The sequence below is a fragment of the Phocoena phocoena genome, chromosome 11, assembly GCF_963924675.1.
Source record: "Phocoena phocoena chromosome 11, mPhoPho1.1, whole genome shotgun sequence".
NCBI lineage: Eukaryota > Metazoa > Chordata > Mammalia > Artiodactyla > Phocoenidae > Phocoena > Phocoena phocoena.
Genome location: NC_089229.1, coordinates 19,905,782 through 19,918,990, shown reverse-complemented (window position 1 = coordinate 19,918,990; position 13,209 = coordinate 19,905,782). Strand labels below are relative to the sequence as shown.

Genomic DNA, 13,209 nt, shown 5'->3' with positions numbered 1-13,209 from the left:
AAGGTAATACAATGTATCTTAAAACAGTGAAACACTCAAGGGGAAAAGGAAATAAGTTAAACAGGAACTTTGACCGGCAGACAGAAAACATGGTCCAGACATGAACTAAATAACCGCCCCTCCCCGAGTCACAGCTCTCCCTGCCACTACCTCCACCCTTCCACCTCCCAACTGTTAAATGACATCAAGAAGAGCAGGGACTGAGAAGCAGGAAGCTAAACACAGTGGCAGAATTTAAAGAACATTTTTTTGGTAAAATCAAGAAAAGCAGAGCCTAACAAATTCTGAGCCAAGAACTTTATGCCCTCTAGTCTGAGAGAAGAAACATTCACGTTTTACAACCTGGACTGTTTCTGACAGAATAGCAGGCATCTTGGCATAAGGTCAAAAGGAAAGTACACCCACACGGACTGTGCCCTACATGAATCAGACAGATGGCTCTGAGAACAAGAAATGTTATGGAAAGACATGTCACCGTCTCCAAAGTCAATTCGCGAATGGCCTCAGTGGTCAAGCGTGAAAAGTTAATAAGTATAAATACTAAATATGTTAGTGGCTCAACCAGCTATTAATGAATGAAGGTTTCACATTATCAAATGTTCCAAAAATCTGAAGCATCCCCCCTCTGTGAGTGGAAGCTCTTCATAAATCCACAGGAGCCTGTGTGTAACTACCACCACATGTCTGATTTCCCCCCATCCCCTCCTTCCATGCTTCCACTGCCATCAGGGCTTTTGTCTGCTTTGTCCACTGCTACATTCTCAGCAGCTAGAACAGCACCTGACACACAGTAGAAGCTCATTTGTTAAACAAATGAATCCTGCTTCTGTCTGGGAAACCAACAAACCAAGTTAAGACTCAGAATTTTGCCCAAATAAAGAGTAAAAAGGGAGGATCTTCTACAAATAAAGAGCTGTCTTTGTGACAACACTGACAGAATTGAGACCCTCTTTGCTTATGATTGTCGGCTATACTATAACAAAGGGGGCCACAGAGAAGAGGCACGCATGAAATGGGATGTGCTACGCTAATTGCTCTATTTTCTATACTCTTACCAGTTTTATTTTAGAAGAAAGATTTTCTGGCAATTTTGTTTTCAGTTGATTTGTTTCCTTGAATGTAGGTGGAAATCCACTCAGAAAAGCCAAATCTTGCATTAGCACTAACCCAGGGACTTCCTTATCTGTTGTCTGAAATAAAAAGGGGAAAAACACAACTCACTTTCCACATCATAAGGCTGGTGAAAACTTACAGCTGAGAAAACTAGTAAATATCTATTTCATCACACAAGCTTCAAAATAAGAATATTACAATTATTTAAATCGATATTCACTAGTACTAGAAAGCTAGGCTTAGAGGAAAAGTAAACATTAAAAAGCCTCTCAAAGTAAAAGTTTTATTTCTCATACTTTTATTCTAATCTACTGCAAAAATACAGTTAATTTAAAGTAACATACCAAATAGCCCCTCCAAACTGTCTGTCTGCTGTTTCCTTTAAAAATTCCAGTGTGGGCATCTTCAACTACAATAGAGAATACAATAAACAAGCATGTTTTTAATGAATACTTAACTATGATGTCTGGCAGGACACTGTACAAGGCATTTTGAGAGCTGTTAAACCGGTATAATAGATGGTCTCAAAGAAAAGGTAGTTGGGGGAGACAAAATTAACCCATCTAACAAAAGGGGAACAAATGTAAATTGCTGTACGATTAAACGTTAGATTTTGCAATACTGAAGGAGAGACTTGTGTGGGCAGAAGAAACGTAGAAATGACAGACGGACAGAAATCACAGAGGTAGAAGCAAACATCAAACATCGACATCTTTAATTTAAAAAACAAAATTGTTTGACCAGAGTAAAACATCTGGGAGTGGTGGGTACTAGGAAAAAAAGGGCAACCAGAAGGGGGCTTTGAAAGCAAGGCCAGTGGCATTTAGATTAACGGCAGGGAGCCACTTAGGACTCTCCTAAAGTTCCTCCAGAGTCACAGTGAATTCCTAAAATTCATCAGGTAATGTGATTAGAGCAGATTAAGTTGGGAGTGATGTGGGTGATGACACAGCCCTATGGGGAGAGAGTTCTAAAGTGATGGGAACAAATGAGATCAGCAAACCTGCTGATATTCGGGGACCATGGAAAACAGGACAGGTTGGAAGGCTGCAATTCTGATCCTCAAAATGGGCACAGAAAGCAGGGTCTGCAGACTACAGCCTGCAAGATGGGTGTTGATCCCGAGCAAGAGTCTCAAATGTATCAGAAAAATACAGTTGGTGAGCACTGGAGAAAAGAAAGTCTTCACAATATACTGTTTCTCTTTAAAGAAAGTACTGGGCACTAAGAGCATGAGTTCATTATGGGTAAATTCATCAGGTACACACCTCACTCTGCCTCCGTCTGTCTGTCTGTCTGTCCCCATTGATATGGTGGATTCTATACTGGTAAATCGGACAATTTGAATAGCTGAGCAATATGTATTTGTACATAATCTCAGGAAGGCAGCTAAACAACACATGGCATCTTTGTGGATTTAACAGAGACCAGATCTCAAGTTAGGCGGATTATAACCAATTCTGATCAGAGAGTGTAAAATTGTAAAAGCCACAATCAACCTAGAGGGGAGTTCTGGAGGTCTGCTATAGGTCTGCTCAACAATCCATCAAAGTTTTGGAAGATACAGAAGGCATGCTTGTGAAATGTGTGGGCTTACACGGAGCCAAAAGAGAAGCTACTATCCTGGGTAACAGACTAAGGGTTCCCCAAAGTCCTTGACTGTTTGGAGCAATCAGTCAAATCTAGCAAAATAAAATCTCTTACAAACGAAGGTAAGATCTTTAACTCGGCAACAAGCCAAGTAAAAATTAAAAGGAGTACTTTAAAAATAATTTTTTAAAAAATAAATCAAAGGGGTATTTGAGCATTAGCACATGTAAGATTTTTAAAAAGACTTAGGAGTTTTAGCGGACAGTGAGTTCAGTATGAGGCAGTAATGCTCAGGCCACACTGAGTTTCCATCCCAGTTTTGTGCTTTTAAGCAGAAGAAGAGGCTTAGAGTAAGAAGGGTGACATTCCCCAATACCAACCCATCAGGAAACCCTGTTGAGCTGACCTTCAAAATGTCCACAGTCCAACCACTTCTCACCGCCACTCTGATCCAAGCCCCCTTCCTTCCTGCCTGAATCATTACAAGCTTTGCCCCTCCTCAGTCTATTCCCACCACAGCAGCCAGACTGATCCTTCTGGAATGTAAGTCAGATCACATTACTCCTCTACTCAAACCCTCCAATGATTGATTCCTCACCGCACTGTGACTGGAAGCTAAAGCCCATTGTGGTTACTGAGGCCTGTACCATTTGGTCTCTGTGACTTCTCTGGGCTCATCTCTTGCCCTCTCCCCCTTGGTTCACTCTATTCCAGCCACACTGGCCTCCCTGCTCTTCTTCAAACATGTCAGACATCCTCCTGCCTCAGGACCCTTGCACTGGCTATTCCACTTACCTTATATATAGGGAATATATGGAGAATCACTCCTTCCCCACATATTCATGTTGCTGGCTCTCTCACCTCCTTTAAATTTTCACTCAAAAATCACCTTCTTGGGGAGTCTGCCCTACCACTCAATTTCCCCTGCTTAATTTTTCTCTACAGCATTTATCTTCTACAAACTATATAATTTACTTGTATGTTGTATCAATTGTCTGGATCCCTCTGCCAAGATGTAAATATTTTTTTAATTAATTTATTTTTTTAATTTTTGGCTGTGTTGGGTCTTTGTTGCTGTGTGTGGGCTTTCTCTGGTTGCAGCGAGCAGAGGCTATTCTTCATTGTGGTGCACGGGCTTCTCATTGCAGTGGCTTCTCTTGCTGTGAAGCACAGGCTCTAGGCATGTGGGCTTCAGTAGTTGTGGCACGCAGGTTCAGTAATTGTGGCACACGAGCTCTAGAGCGCAGGCTCAGTAGTTTTGGCGCACAGGCTTAGTTGCTCCGCGGCATGTGGGATCTTCCCAGGCCAGGGCTCAAGCCCGTGTCCCCTGCACTGGCAGGTGGATTCTTAACCACTGTGCCACCAGGGAAGCCGCCCAAGATGTAAATTTGATAAGGGCCGAGATTTCTGTCCATCTGCTCACTGCTGCATCTTCAGCACTGAGTAGTACATGGCACATAGTATGCACTCAGTAAACACTTCACAAATGAAGAGTCCTGATCTCTTTGAAGACTGAACCACACTGAAACAGAATGTTCAATTCCAGTTGAAACACTTTTAAAGTAATAGAAACCGAAGCTCATTCTGAGAAGAGCAAACTAGGGTGCAGACAAGCTCCTAAGAGACAGCTAAAGGAAGAAGAAGAAATGTCACACAGGAAAGGGATTACACTAGTTCTGTAGGATCCCAATGGGTATAAATTTGATCAGTGTGAGAGAGCTATAAGGAGGCACTTTGTAATTCCTTGTAAAAGTCAATGTAGTCCAGAGGTAAAATCAAGTGTCACAGGAGGAAATTCATTTCCTAAACATCAAAGGGATAAGCCTGACTGGAAAAACCATTTTGCTGAGGAGACGCAGGCCCTGGCCGCAGGGCAGGATGGCTGACTGCAGGAGGACTGTCCAGTCGGTGGACACAAGGGAAGTGGCAGGGTAACCGGGACAGAAATGACACATTTGAGAAGGGAAAAAATCAACAGATCTCAATGATTAACTGGAAAGAGGCTAAATGAATTTTTTTTTTTTTGCGGTACACGGGCCTCTCACTGTTGTGGCCTCTCCCGTTGCAGGGCACAGGCTCCAGATGCACAGGCTCAGCGGCCATGGCTCACGGGCCCAGCCGCTCCGCGTCATGTGGGATCTTCCCGGACCGGGGCACAAACCCGTGTCCCCTGCATTGGCAGGCGGACTCTCAATCACTGCGCCACCAGGGAGACCCTAAATGAGATTTTTTTAAAATGCCAAACATAGCTAAGATTTTTTAATCTAGATCAGGGTTTGGCAGTCCATGGTCCAAAATCTAGCCACTGCCGAATTTAGTATGGCCCCAAGCTAAAGACAATTCTGACATTTAAAAATGGTTAAATGGTTATACAAATACCTACATAATATCTGCCATTTTGCCTCTTGGCCCACAAGGTCTAAAATACTTACTACCTGGTCCTTTAACAAAGAATTTTGTGGGCTTCCCTGGTGGCGCAGTGGTTAAGAATCTGCCCGCCAATGCAGCAGACATGGGTCGAGCCCTGGTCCAGAAAGATCCCACATGCCGTGGAGTAACTAAGCCCATGTGCCACAACTACTGAGCCTGTGTGCACGCTAGCGCCCGTGAGCCACAACTACCGAGCTCACGTGCCACAACTACTGAAGCTCGCGTGCCTAGAGCCCATGCTCTGCAACAAGAGAAGCCACCACAGTGAGAAGCGCACACACCACAACGAAGTGCAGCCCCCACTCGACGAAACTAGAGAAAGCCCGTGCACAGCAATGAAGACCCAACACAGCCAAAAATAAATTAAAAAAACAACTCAGCTTTAAAAAAAAAAAGAATTTTGTGATCCTGGATCTCAGTAACTAAGGATGATAAAGAGTGAGTTTCTGGGGCTTCCCTGGTGATGCAGTGGTTGGGAATCTGCCTGCCAATGCACGGGACACGGGTTCGAGCCCTGGTCTGGAAAGATCCCACATGCCGTGGAGTAACTAAGCCCATGTGCCACAACTACTGAGCCTGTGTGCACGCTAGCGCCCGTGAGCCACAACTACTGAGCTGCGCGTCTTGAGCTCGTGCTCTGCAACGAGAGGCCGCGACAGTGAGAAGCCTGTGCACGGCAATGAAGAGCGGCCCCCGCTCGCCACAACTAGAGAAAGCCCTTGCACAGAAACAAAGACCCAACACAGCCAAAAATAAATAAATAAATTTTTAAAAAAAAGAGGGCTTCCCTGGTGGCGCAGTGGTTGAGAGTCTGCCTGCCGATGCAGGGGACACGGGTTCGTGCGCCGGTCTGGGAAGATCCCACATGCCGCGGAGCGGCTGGGCCCGTGAGCCATGGCCACTGAGCCTGCGTGTCCAGAGCCTGTGCTCCGCAACGGGAGAGGCCACAACAGTGAGAGGTCCGCGTACCACAAAAAAAAAAAAAAGAAAAGAAAAAAAGAGTAAGTTTGTGGCCCACTAAAAATGGAAGCGCCATGAAGGCAGGAATGTGCCTTTTCTTTTTCTCCGCTGTTTGCCTACAACAACAACCAACTCAGAGCAGTGGCTCGACAAATCTTTACTGAATGAATCAATATAATAGTAGGATAGTCAAATAAAAACCCAAGTGAAAATTCAAAAACAGTGTTCAGAAGACTGTCGTTTAACACAGATTTTACTTATACCAAAATTTATAATCTTTTATGTCTCTGATATGTTATAAAATTAGTGGAGATAAACCCAAGATTCTCGCCACAGACGTTATAACTGAGTTATAACTGCTAACATAGTGTCATTCTTTTTTCTCTTCAGGAGAAGTGTTATCAGAGTACCTTAATTTAAAGAAACCTCAATTTAAAAAACAGAGCTAGTGGGAGAGGAGCCAAGATGACGGAGTAGAAGGACGTGCTCTCACTCCCTCTTGTGAGAACACCAGAATCACAACTACTTGCTGGACAATCATCAAGATGAAGACACTGGAACTCATCAAAAAAGATACCCCACAACCAAAGACAAAGGAGAAGCCACAAAGAGATGGTAGGAGGGGCGCAATCACAGTAAAATCAAATCCCATAACTGCTGGGTGGGTGACTCACAGACTGGAGAACACTTATACCACAGAAGTCCACCCACTGGAGTGAAGGTTCTGAGCCACATGACAGGCTTCCCAACCTGGGGGTCCGGCAATGAGAGGAGGAATTCCGAGAGAATCAGACTTTGAAGGCTACTGGGATTTGATTGCAAGATTTCGAAAGGACTGGGGGAAACACAGACTCCACTCTTGGAGGGCACACATAAAGTACTGTGTGCATCGGTACCCAGGGCAATGAGCAGTGACCCCAGGGGAAGGACCAGTGACCACAAGGGAGACTAAACCAGACCTACCTGCTAGTGTTGGAGGGTCGCCTGCAGAGGCAGGGGTGGCTGTGGCTCACTGTGGGGAAAAGGACACCGGAAGCAGAAGTTCTGGGAAGTACTCCTTGGTGTGAGCCCTCCCAGAGTCTGTCCTTAGCCCCACCAAAGAGCCGAGGTAGACTCCAGTGTTGGGTTGCCTCAGGCCAAACAACCAACAGGGAGGGAGCACAGCTCCACCCATGAACAGTCAAGTGGATTAAAGTTTTACTGAGCTCTGCCCACCAGAGGAACAGTCAGCTCTACCCACGACCAGTACCTCCCATCAAGCCTCTTACATAGCCTCATCCACCAGAGGGCAGACAGCAGAAGCAAGAACTACAATCCTGCAGCCTGTGGAACAAAAACCACATTCACAGAAAGATAGACAAGCTGAAAAGGCAGAGGGCTATGTACCAGATGAAGGAACAAGATAAAACCCCAGAAAAACAACTAAATGGAGTAGAGATAGGCAACCTTCCAGAAAAAGAATTCAGAATGATAGTGAAGATGATCCAGGACCATGAAAAGAGAATGGAGGCAAAAATCGAGAAGATGCAAGAAATGTTTAACAAAGACCTAGAAGAATTAAAGAACAAACAAACAAAGATGAACAATACAATAACTGAAATGAAAACTACACTAGAAGGAATCAATAGCAGAATAACTGAGGCAGAAGAACAGATAAGTGACCTGGAAGACAGTGGTGGAATTCACTGCTGCAGAACAGATTAAAGAAAAAAGATTGAAAAGAAATGAAGACAGCCTAAGAGGTCTCTGGGACGACATTAAACGCAACAACATTTGCATTATAGGGGTCCCAGAAGGAGAAGAGAGAGAGAAAGGACCAGAGAAAATGTTTGAAGACATTATAGTCCAAAACTTCCCTAATATGGGAAAGGAAATAGCCACCCAAGTCCAGGAAGCACAGAGAGTCCCATACAGGATAAACACAAGGAGAAACACAGCGAGACACATAGTAATCAAATTGGCAAAAATTAAAGACAAAGAAAAATTATTGAAAGCAGCAAGGGAAAAACGACAAATAACATACAAGAGAACCTCCCATAAGGTTAACAGGTGATTTCTCAGCAGAAACTCTATAAGCCAGAAGGCAGTGGAATGATATACTTAAAGTGATGAAAGGGAAGAACCTACAACCAAGATTACTCTACCAAGGATCTCATTCAGATTTGAGAGAAATCAAAAGCTTTACAGACAAGCAAAAGCTAAGAGAATTCAGCACCACCAAACCAGCTCTACAACAAATGCTAAAGGAACTTCTCTAAATGGGAAACACAAGAGAAGAAAAGGACCTACAAAAAAAACCCCAAACAATTAAGAAAATGCTCATAGGAACATACATATAAATAATTACCTTAAACATGAATGGATTAAATGCTCCAACCAAAAGACACAGACTTGAAGAATGGATACAAAAACAAGACCCATATATATGCTGTCTACAAGAGACCCACTTCAGACCTAGGGACACATACAGACTGAAAGTGAGGGGATGGAAAAAGATATTCCATGCAAATGGAATTCAAACGAAAGCTGGAGCAGCAATACTCATATCAGATAAAATAGACTTTAAAATAAAGAATGTTACAAGAGACAATGAAGGACACTATATAATGATCAAGGGATCAATCCAAGAAGAAGACATAACAATTATAAATATATATGCACCCAACATAGGAGCACCTCAATACATAAGGCAACTGCATATAGGTATAAAAGAGGAAATCGACAGTAACACAGTAATTGTGGGGGACTTTAACACCTCACTACACCAATGGAAAGATCATCCAAAATGAAAATAAATAAGGAAACAGAAGCTATAAATGACACAACAGACCAGATAGATTTAATTGATATTTTTAGGACGTTGCATCCAAAAACAGCAGATTACACTTCCTTCTCAACTGTGCACAGAACATTCTCCAGGATAGATCACACCTTGGGTCACACATCAAGACTTAGTAAATTTAAGAAAATTGAAATCATATCAAGCATCTTTTCTGACCACAACGCTATGAGATTAGAAATGAATTACAGGGGAAAAAACGTAAAAAACAAGAACACGTGGAGGCTAAACAATACGTTACTAAATAACCAAGAGATCACTGAAGAAATCAAAGAGGAAATCAAAAAATACCTAGAGACAAATGACAACGAAAACACGGCAATCCAAAACCTACAGGATGCAGCAAAACCAGTTCTAAGAGGTAAGCTTATAGCTATACAAGCCTACCTGAAGAAACAAGAAAAATCTCAAACAATCTAACCTTACACCTAAAGGAACTAGAGAAAGAAGAACAAACAAAACCCAAAGTTAGCAGAAGGAAAGAAATCATAAAGATCAGAGCAGAAATAAATGAAATAGAAACAAAGAAAACAACAGCAATGATCAATAAAACTAAAAGCTGGTTCTTTGAGAAGATAAACAAAATTGATAAACTATTATCCGGACTCATCAAGAAAAAGAGGGAGAGGACTCAAATCAATAAAGTTAGAAATGAAAACGGAGAAGTTACAACAGACACCGCAGAAATACAAAGCATCCTAAGAGACTACTACAAGCAACTCTATGCCAATAAAATGGACAACCTGGAAGAAATGGACAAATTCTTAGAAAGGTATAACCTTCCAAGACTGAACCAGGAAGAAATAGAAAATATGAACAGACCAACCGCAAGTAGAAATTGAAACTGTGATTAAAAATCTTCCAACAAACAAAAGTCCAGGACCAGATGGCTTCACAGGTGAATTCTATCAAACATTTAGAGACGAGCTAACACCCATCCTTCTCAAACTCTTCCCAAAAAGTACAGAGGAAGGAACACTCCCAAACTCATTCTATGAGGCCACCATCACCTTGATACCAAAACCAGAGAAAGATACAAGAAAAGAAAATTACAGACCAATATCACTGATGAATATAGATGCAAAAATCCTCAACAAAACACTAGCAAACAGAATCCCCACAACACATTAAAAGGATCAAACACCATAATCAAGTGGGATTTATCCCAGGGATGCAAGGATTCTTCAATATATGCAAATCAATCAATGTGATAAACCATATTAACAAACTGAAGAGGAAAAACCATATGATCATCTCAATAGATGCAGAAAAAGCTTTTGACACAATTCAACACCCATTTATGATAAAAACTCTCCAGAAAGTGGGCATAGAGGGAACCTACCTAAACATAATAAAGGCCATATATGACAAACCCACGGCAAACATCATTCTCAATGGTGAAAAACTGAAAGCATTTCCACTAAGATCAGGAACGAGACAAGGATGTCCACTCTCACCACTATTATTCAACATAGTTTTGGAAGTCCTAGCCATTGCAATCATAGAAGAAAAGAAATAAAAGGAATACAAATTGGAAAAGAAGAAATAAAACTGTCACTGTTTGCAGATGACATGATACTATACATAGAGAACCCTAAAAATGCCACCAGAAAACTACTAGAGCTAATCAATGAATTTGGTAAAGTTGCAGGATACAAAATTAATGCACAGAAATCTCTGGCATTCCTATACACTAATGATGAAAAATCTTAAAGAGAAATTAAGGAAACTCTCCCGTTTACCATTGCAACAAAAGGAATAAACCTACCTAGGGAGACAAAAGACCTGTATGTAGAAAACTATAAGACACTGATGAAAGAAATTAAAGATGATACCAACAGATGGAGAGATATACCATGTTCTTGGATTGGAGAAATCAATATTGTGAAAAGGACTATACTATCCAAAGCAATTTACAGATTCAATGCAATCCCTATCAAATTGCCAATGGCATTTTTTATGGAACTAGAACAAAATATCTTAAAATTTGTATGGAGACACAAAAGACCCCGAATAGCCAAAGCAGTCTTGAGGGGAAAAAACGGAGCTGGAGGAATCAGACTCTCTGACTTCAGACTATATTATGTAGCTACAGTAATCAAGACAACATGGTACTGGCACAGAAACAGAAATATAGATCAATGGAACCAGATAGATAGGCCAGAGATAAACCTACACACCTATGGTCAACTAATCTATGACAAAGGAGGCAGGGATATACAGTGGAGAAAAGACAGTCTCTTCAATAAGTGGTGCTGGGAAAACTGGACAGCTACATGTAAAAGAATGAAATTAGAACACTCCCTAACACCATACACAAAAGTAAACTCAAAATGGATTGGAGACCTGTATGTAAGACGAGACACTATAAAACTCTTAGAGGAAAACATAGGAAGAACACTCTTTGACATGAATCACAGCAAGATCTTTTTTGATCCACCTCCTAGAGTAATGGAAATAAACACAAAAATAAACAAATGGGACCTAATGAAACTTCAAAGCTTTTGCACAGCAAAGGAAACCATAAACAAGACGAAAAGACAACCCTCAGAATGGGAGAAAATATTTGCAAACGAATCAACAGACAAAGGATTAATCTCCAAGATATATAAACAGCTCATGTAGGTCAATATTAAAGAAACAAACAACCCAATCCAAAAATGGGTAGGTGACCTAAATAGACATTTCTCCAAAGAAGACATACAGATGGCCAAGAGGCACATGAAAAGCTGCTCAACATCACTAATTATTAGAGAAGTGCAAATCAACACTACAATGAGGTATCACCTCACACCAGTTAGAATGGGCATCATCAGAAAATCTACAAATGACAAATGCTGGAGAGGGTGTGGAGAAAAGGGAACCCTCTTGCACTGTTGGTGGGAATGTAAACTGATACAGCCACTATGGAGAACAGTATGGAGGTTCCTTAAAAAAGTAAAAATAGAAATATCATATGACCCAACAATCCCACTACTGGCATATACCCAGAGAAAAGCATAATTCAAAAAGGCACATGCACCCCGATGTTCATTGCAGCACTATTTACAATAGCCAGGTCATGGAAGCAACCTAAATGCCCATTGACAGATGAATGGAAAAAGAAGTTGTGTTGCATATATAGAATGGAATATTACTCAGCCATAAAAAAGAACAAAATTGAGTCATTTGTTGAGACATGGGTGGATCTAGAGACTGTCACACAGAGTGAAGTAAATCAGAAAGAGAAAAACAAATACCGTACATTAATGCATGTATGTGGAACCTAGAAAAATTGTACGGATGAACCGGTTTGCACGGCAGAAGTTGAGACACAGATGTACAGAACAAACGTGGACACCAAGGGGGGAAGCCACGGCAGGGTGGGGATGGTGGTGTGATGAATTGGGCGATTGGGACTGACATGTATACACTGATGTGTATAAAATGGATAACTAATAAGAACCTGCTGTATAAAAAAATAAATAAAATTCAAAACTTAAAAAAAAAAGAAAAAAACAAAACAAAGCTAGCTCTCGCTCCGGAAGCACATACAGTAAAATTGGAACAATACAGAGAAGATTAGCATGGCCCCTGTTCAAGTATGACATGCAAATTCGTGAAGTGTTCCATATTTTTTAAACATAAAGAAGACGAAAAGACAATCCTCAGAATGGGAGAAAATATTTGTAAATGTAACAACTGACAAAGGATTAATCTCCAAAATTTGCAAGCAGCTCATGCAGCTCAATATCATAAAAACAAACAACCCAATCCCAAAATGGTTAGAAGACCTAAAGAGACATTTCTCCAAAGAAGATACACAGATTGCCAACAAACACATGAAAGGATGCTCAACATCACTAATCATTAGAGAAATGCACATCAAAACTGCAATGAGGTATCACCTCACACCGGTCAGAATGGCCATCATCAAAAAATCTACAAACAATAAATGCTGGAGAGGCTGTGTTGAAAAGGGAACCCTCTCACACTGTTGGTGGGAATGTAAATTCATACAGCCACTATGGAGAACAGTATGGAGGTTCCTTAAAAAACTAAAAATAGAACTTCCATACGACCCAGCAATTCCACTACTGGGAATATACCCTGAGAAAACCATAATTCAAACAGTCATGTACCACAATGTTCATTGCAGCTCTATTTACAGCAGCCAGCACATGGAAGCAACCTAAGTTTCCACCGACAGATGAAAAGATAAAGAAGATGTGACACATATATACAATGGAATATTACTCAGCCATAAAAAGAAACGAAACTGAGTTATTTGTAGTGAG

The 13,209-nt window shown here is 41.3% G+C and overlaps 1 protein-coding gene and 1 non-coding gene across 2 annotated transcripts in view; one reads left to right on the top strand and one right to left on the bottom strand.

Moving 5' to 3' along the window:
• Nucleotides 1–13,209, bottom strand: part of GNPTAB (N-acetylglucosamine-1-phosphate transferase subunits alpha and beta) — an 81,016-nt gene that overhangs the window by 27,341 nt on the left and 40,466 nt on the right. The window contains exons 6-7 of the mRNA XM_065887205.1: nt 1,458–1,522; nt 1,056–1,190 (exon numbers count right to left, since the gene is read on the bottom strand). Coding sequence (XP_065743277.1) covers nt 1,056–1,190; nt 1,458–1,522 — 200 coding nt within the window. The remainder of the gene's footprint in view (nt 1–1,055; nt 1,191–1,457; nt 1,523–13,209) is intronic.
• LOC136131700 (U6 spliceosomal RNA) lies at nt 12,444–12,550 on the top strand. Its single transcript, XR_010656427.1, has one exon. It is a non-coding gene; the product is annotated as a U6 spliceosomal RNA (small nuclear RNA).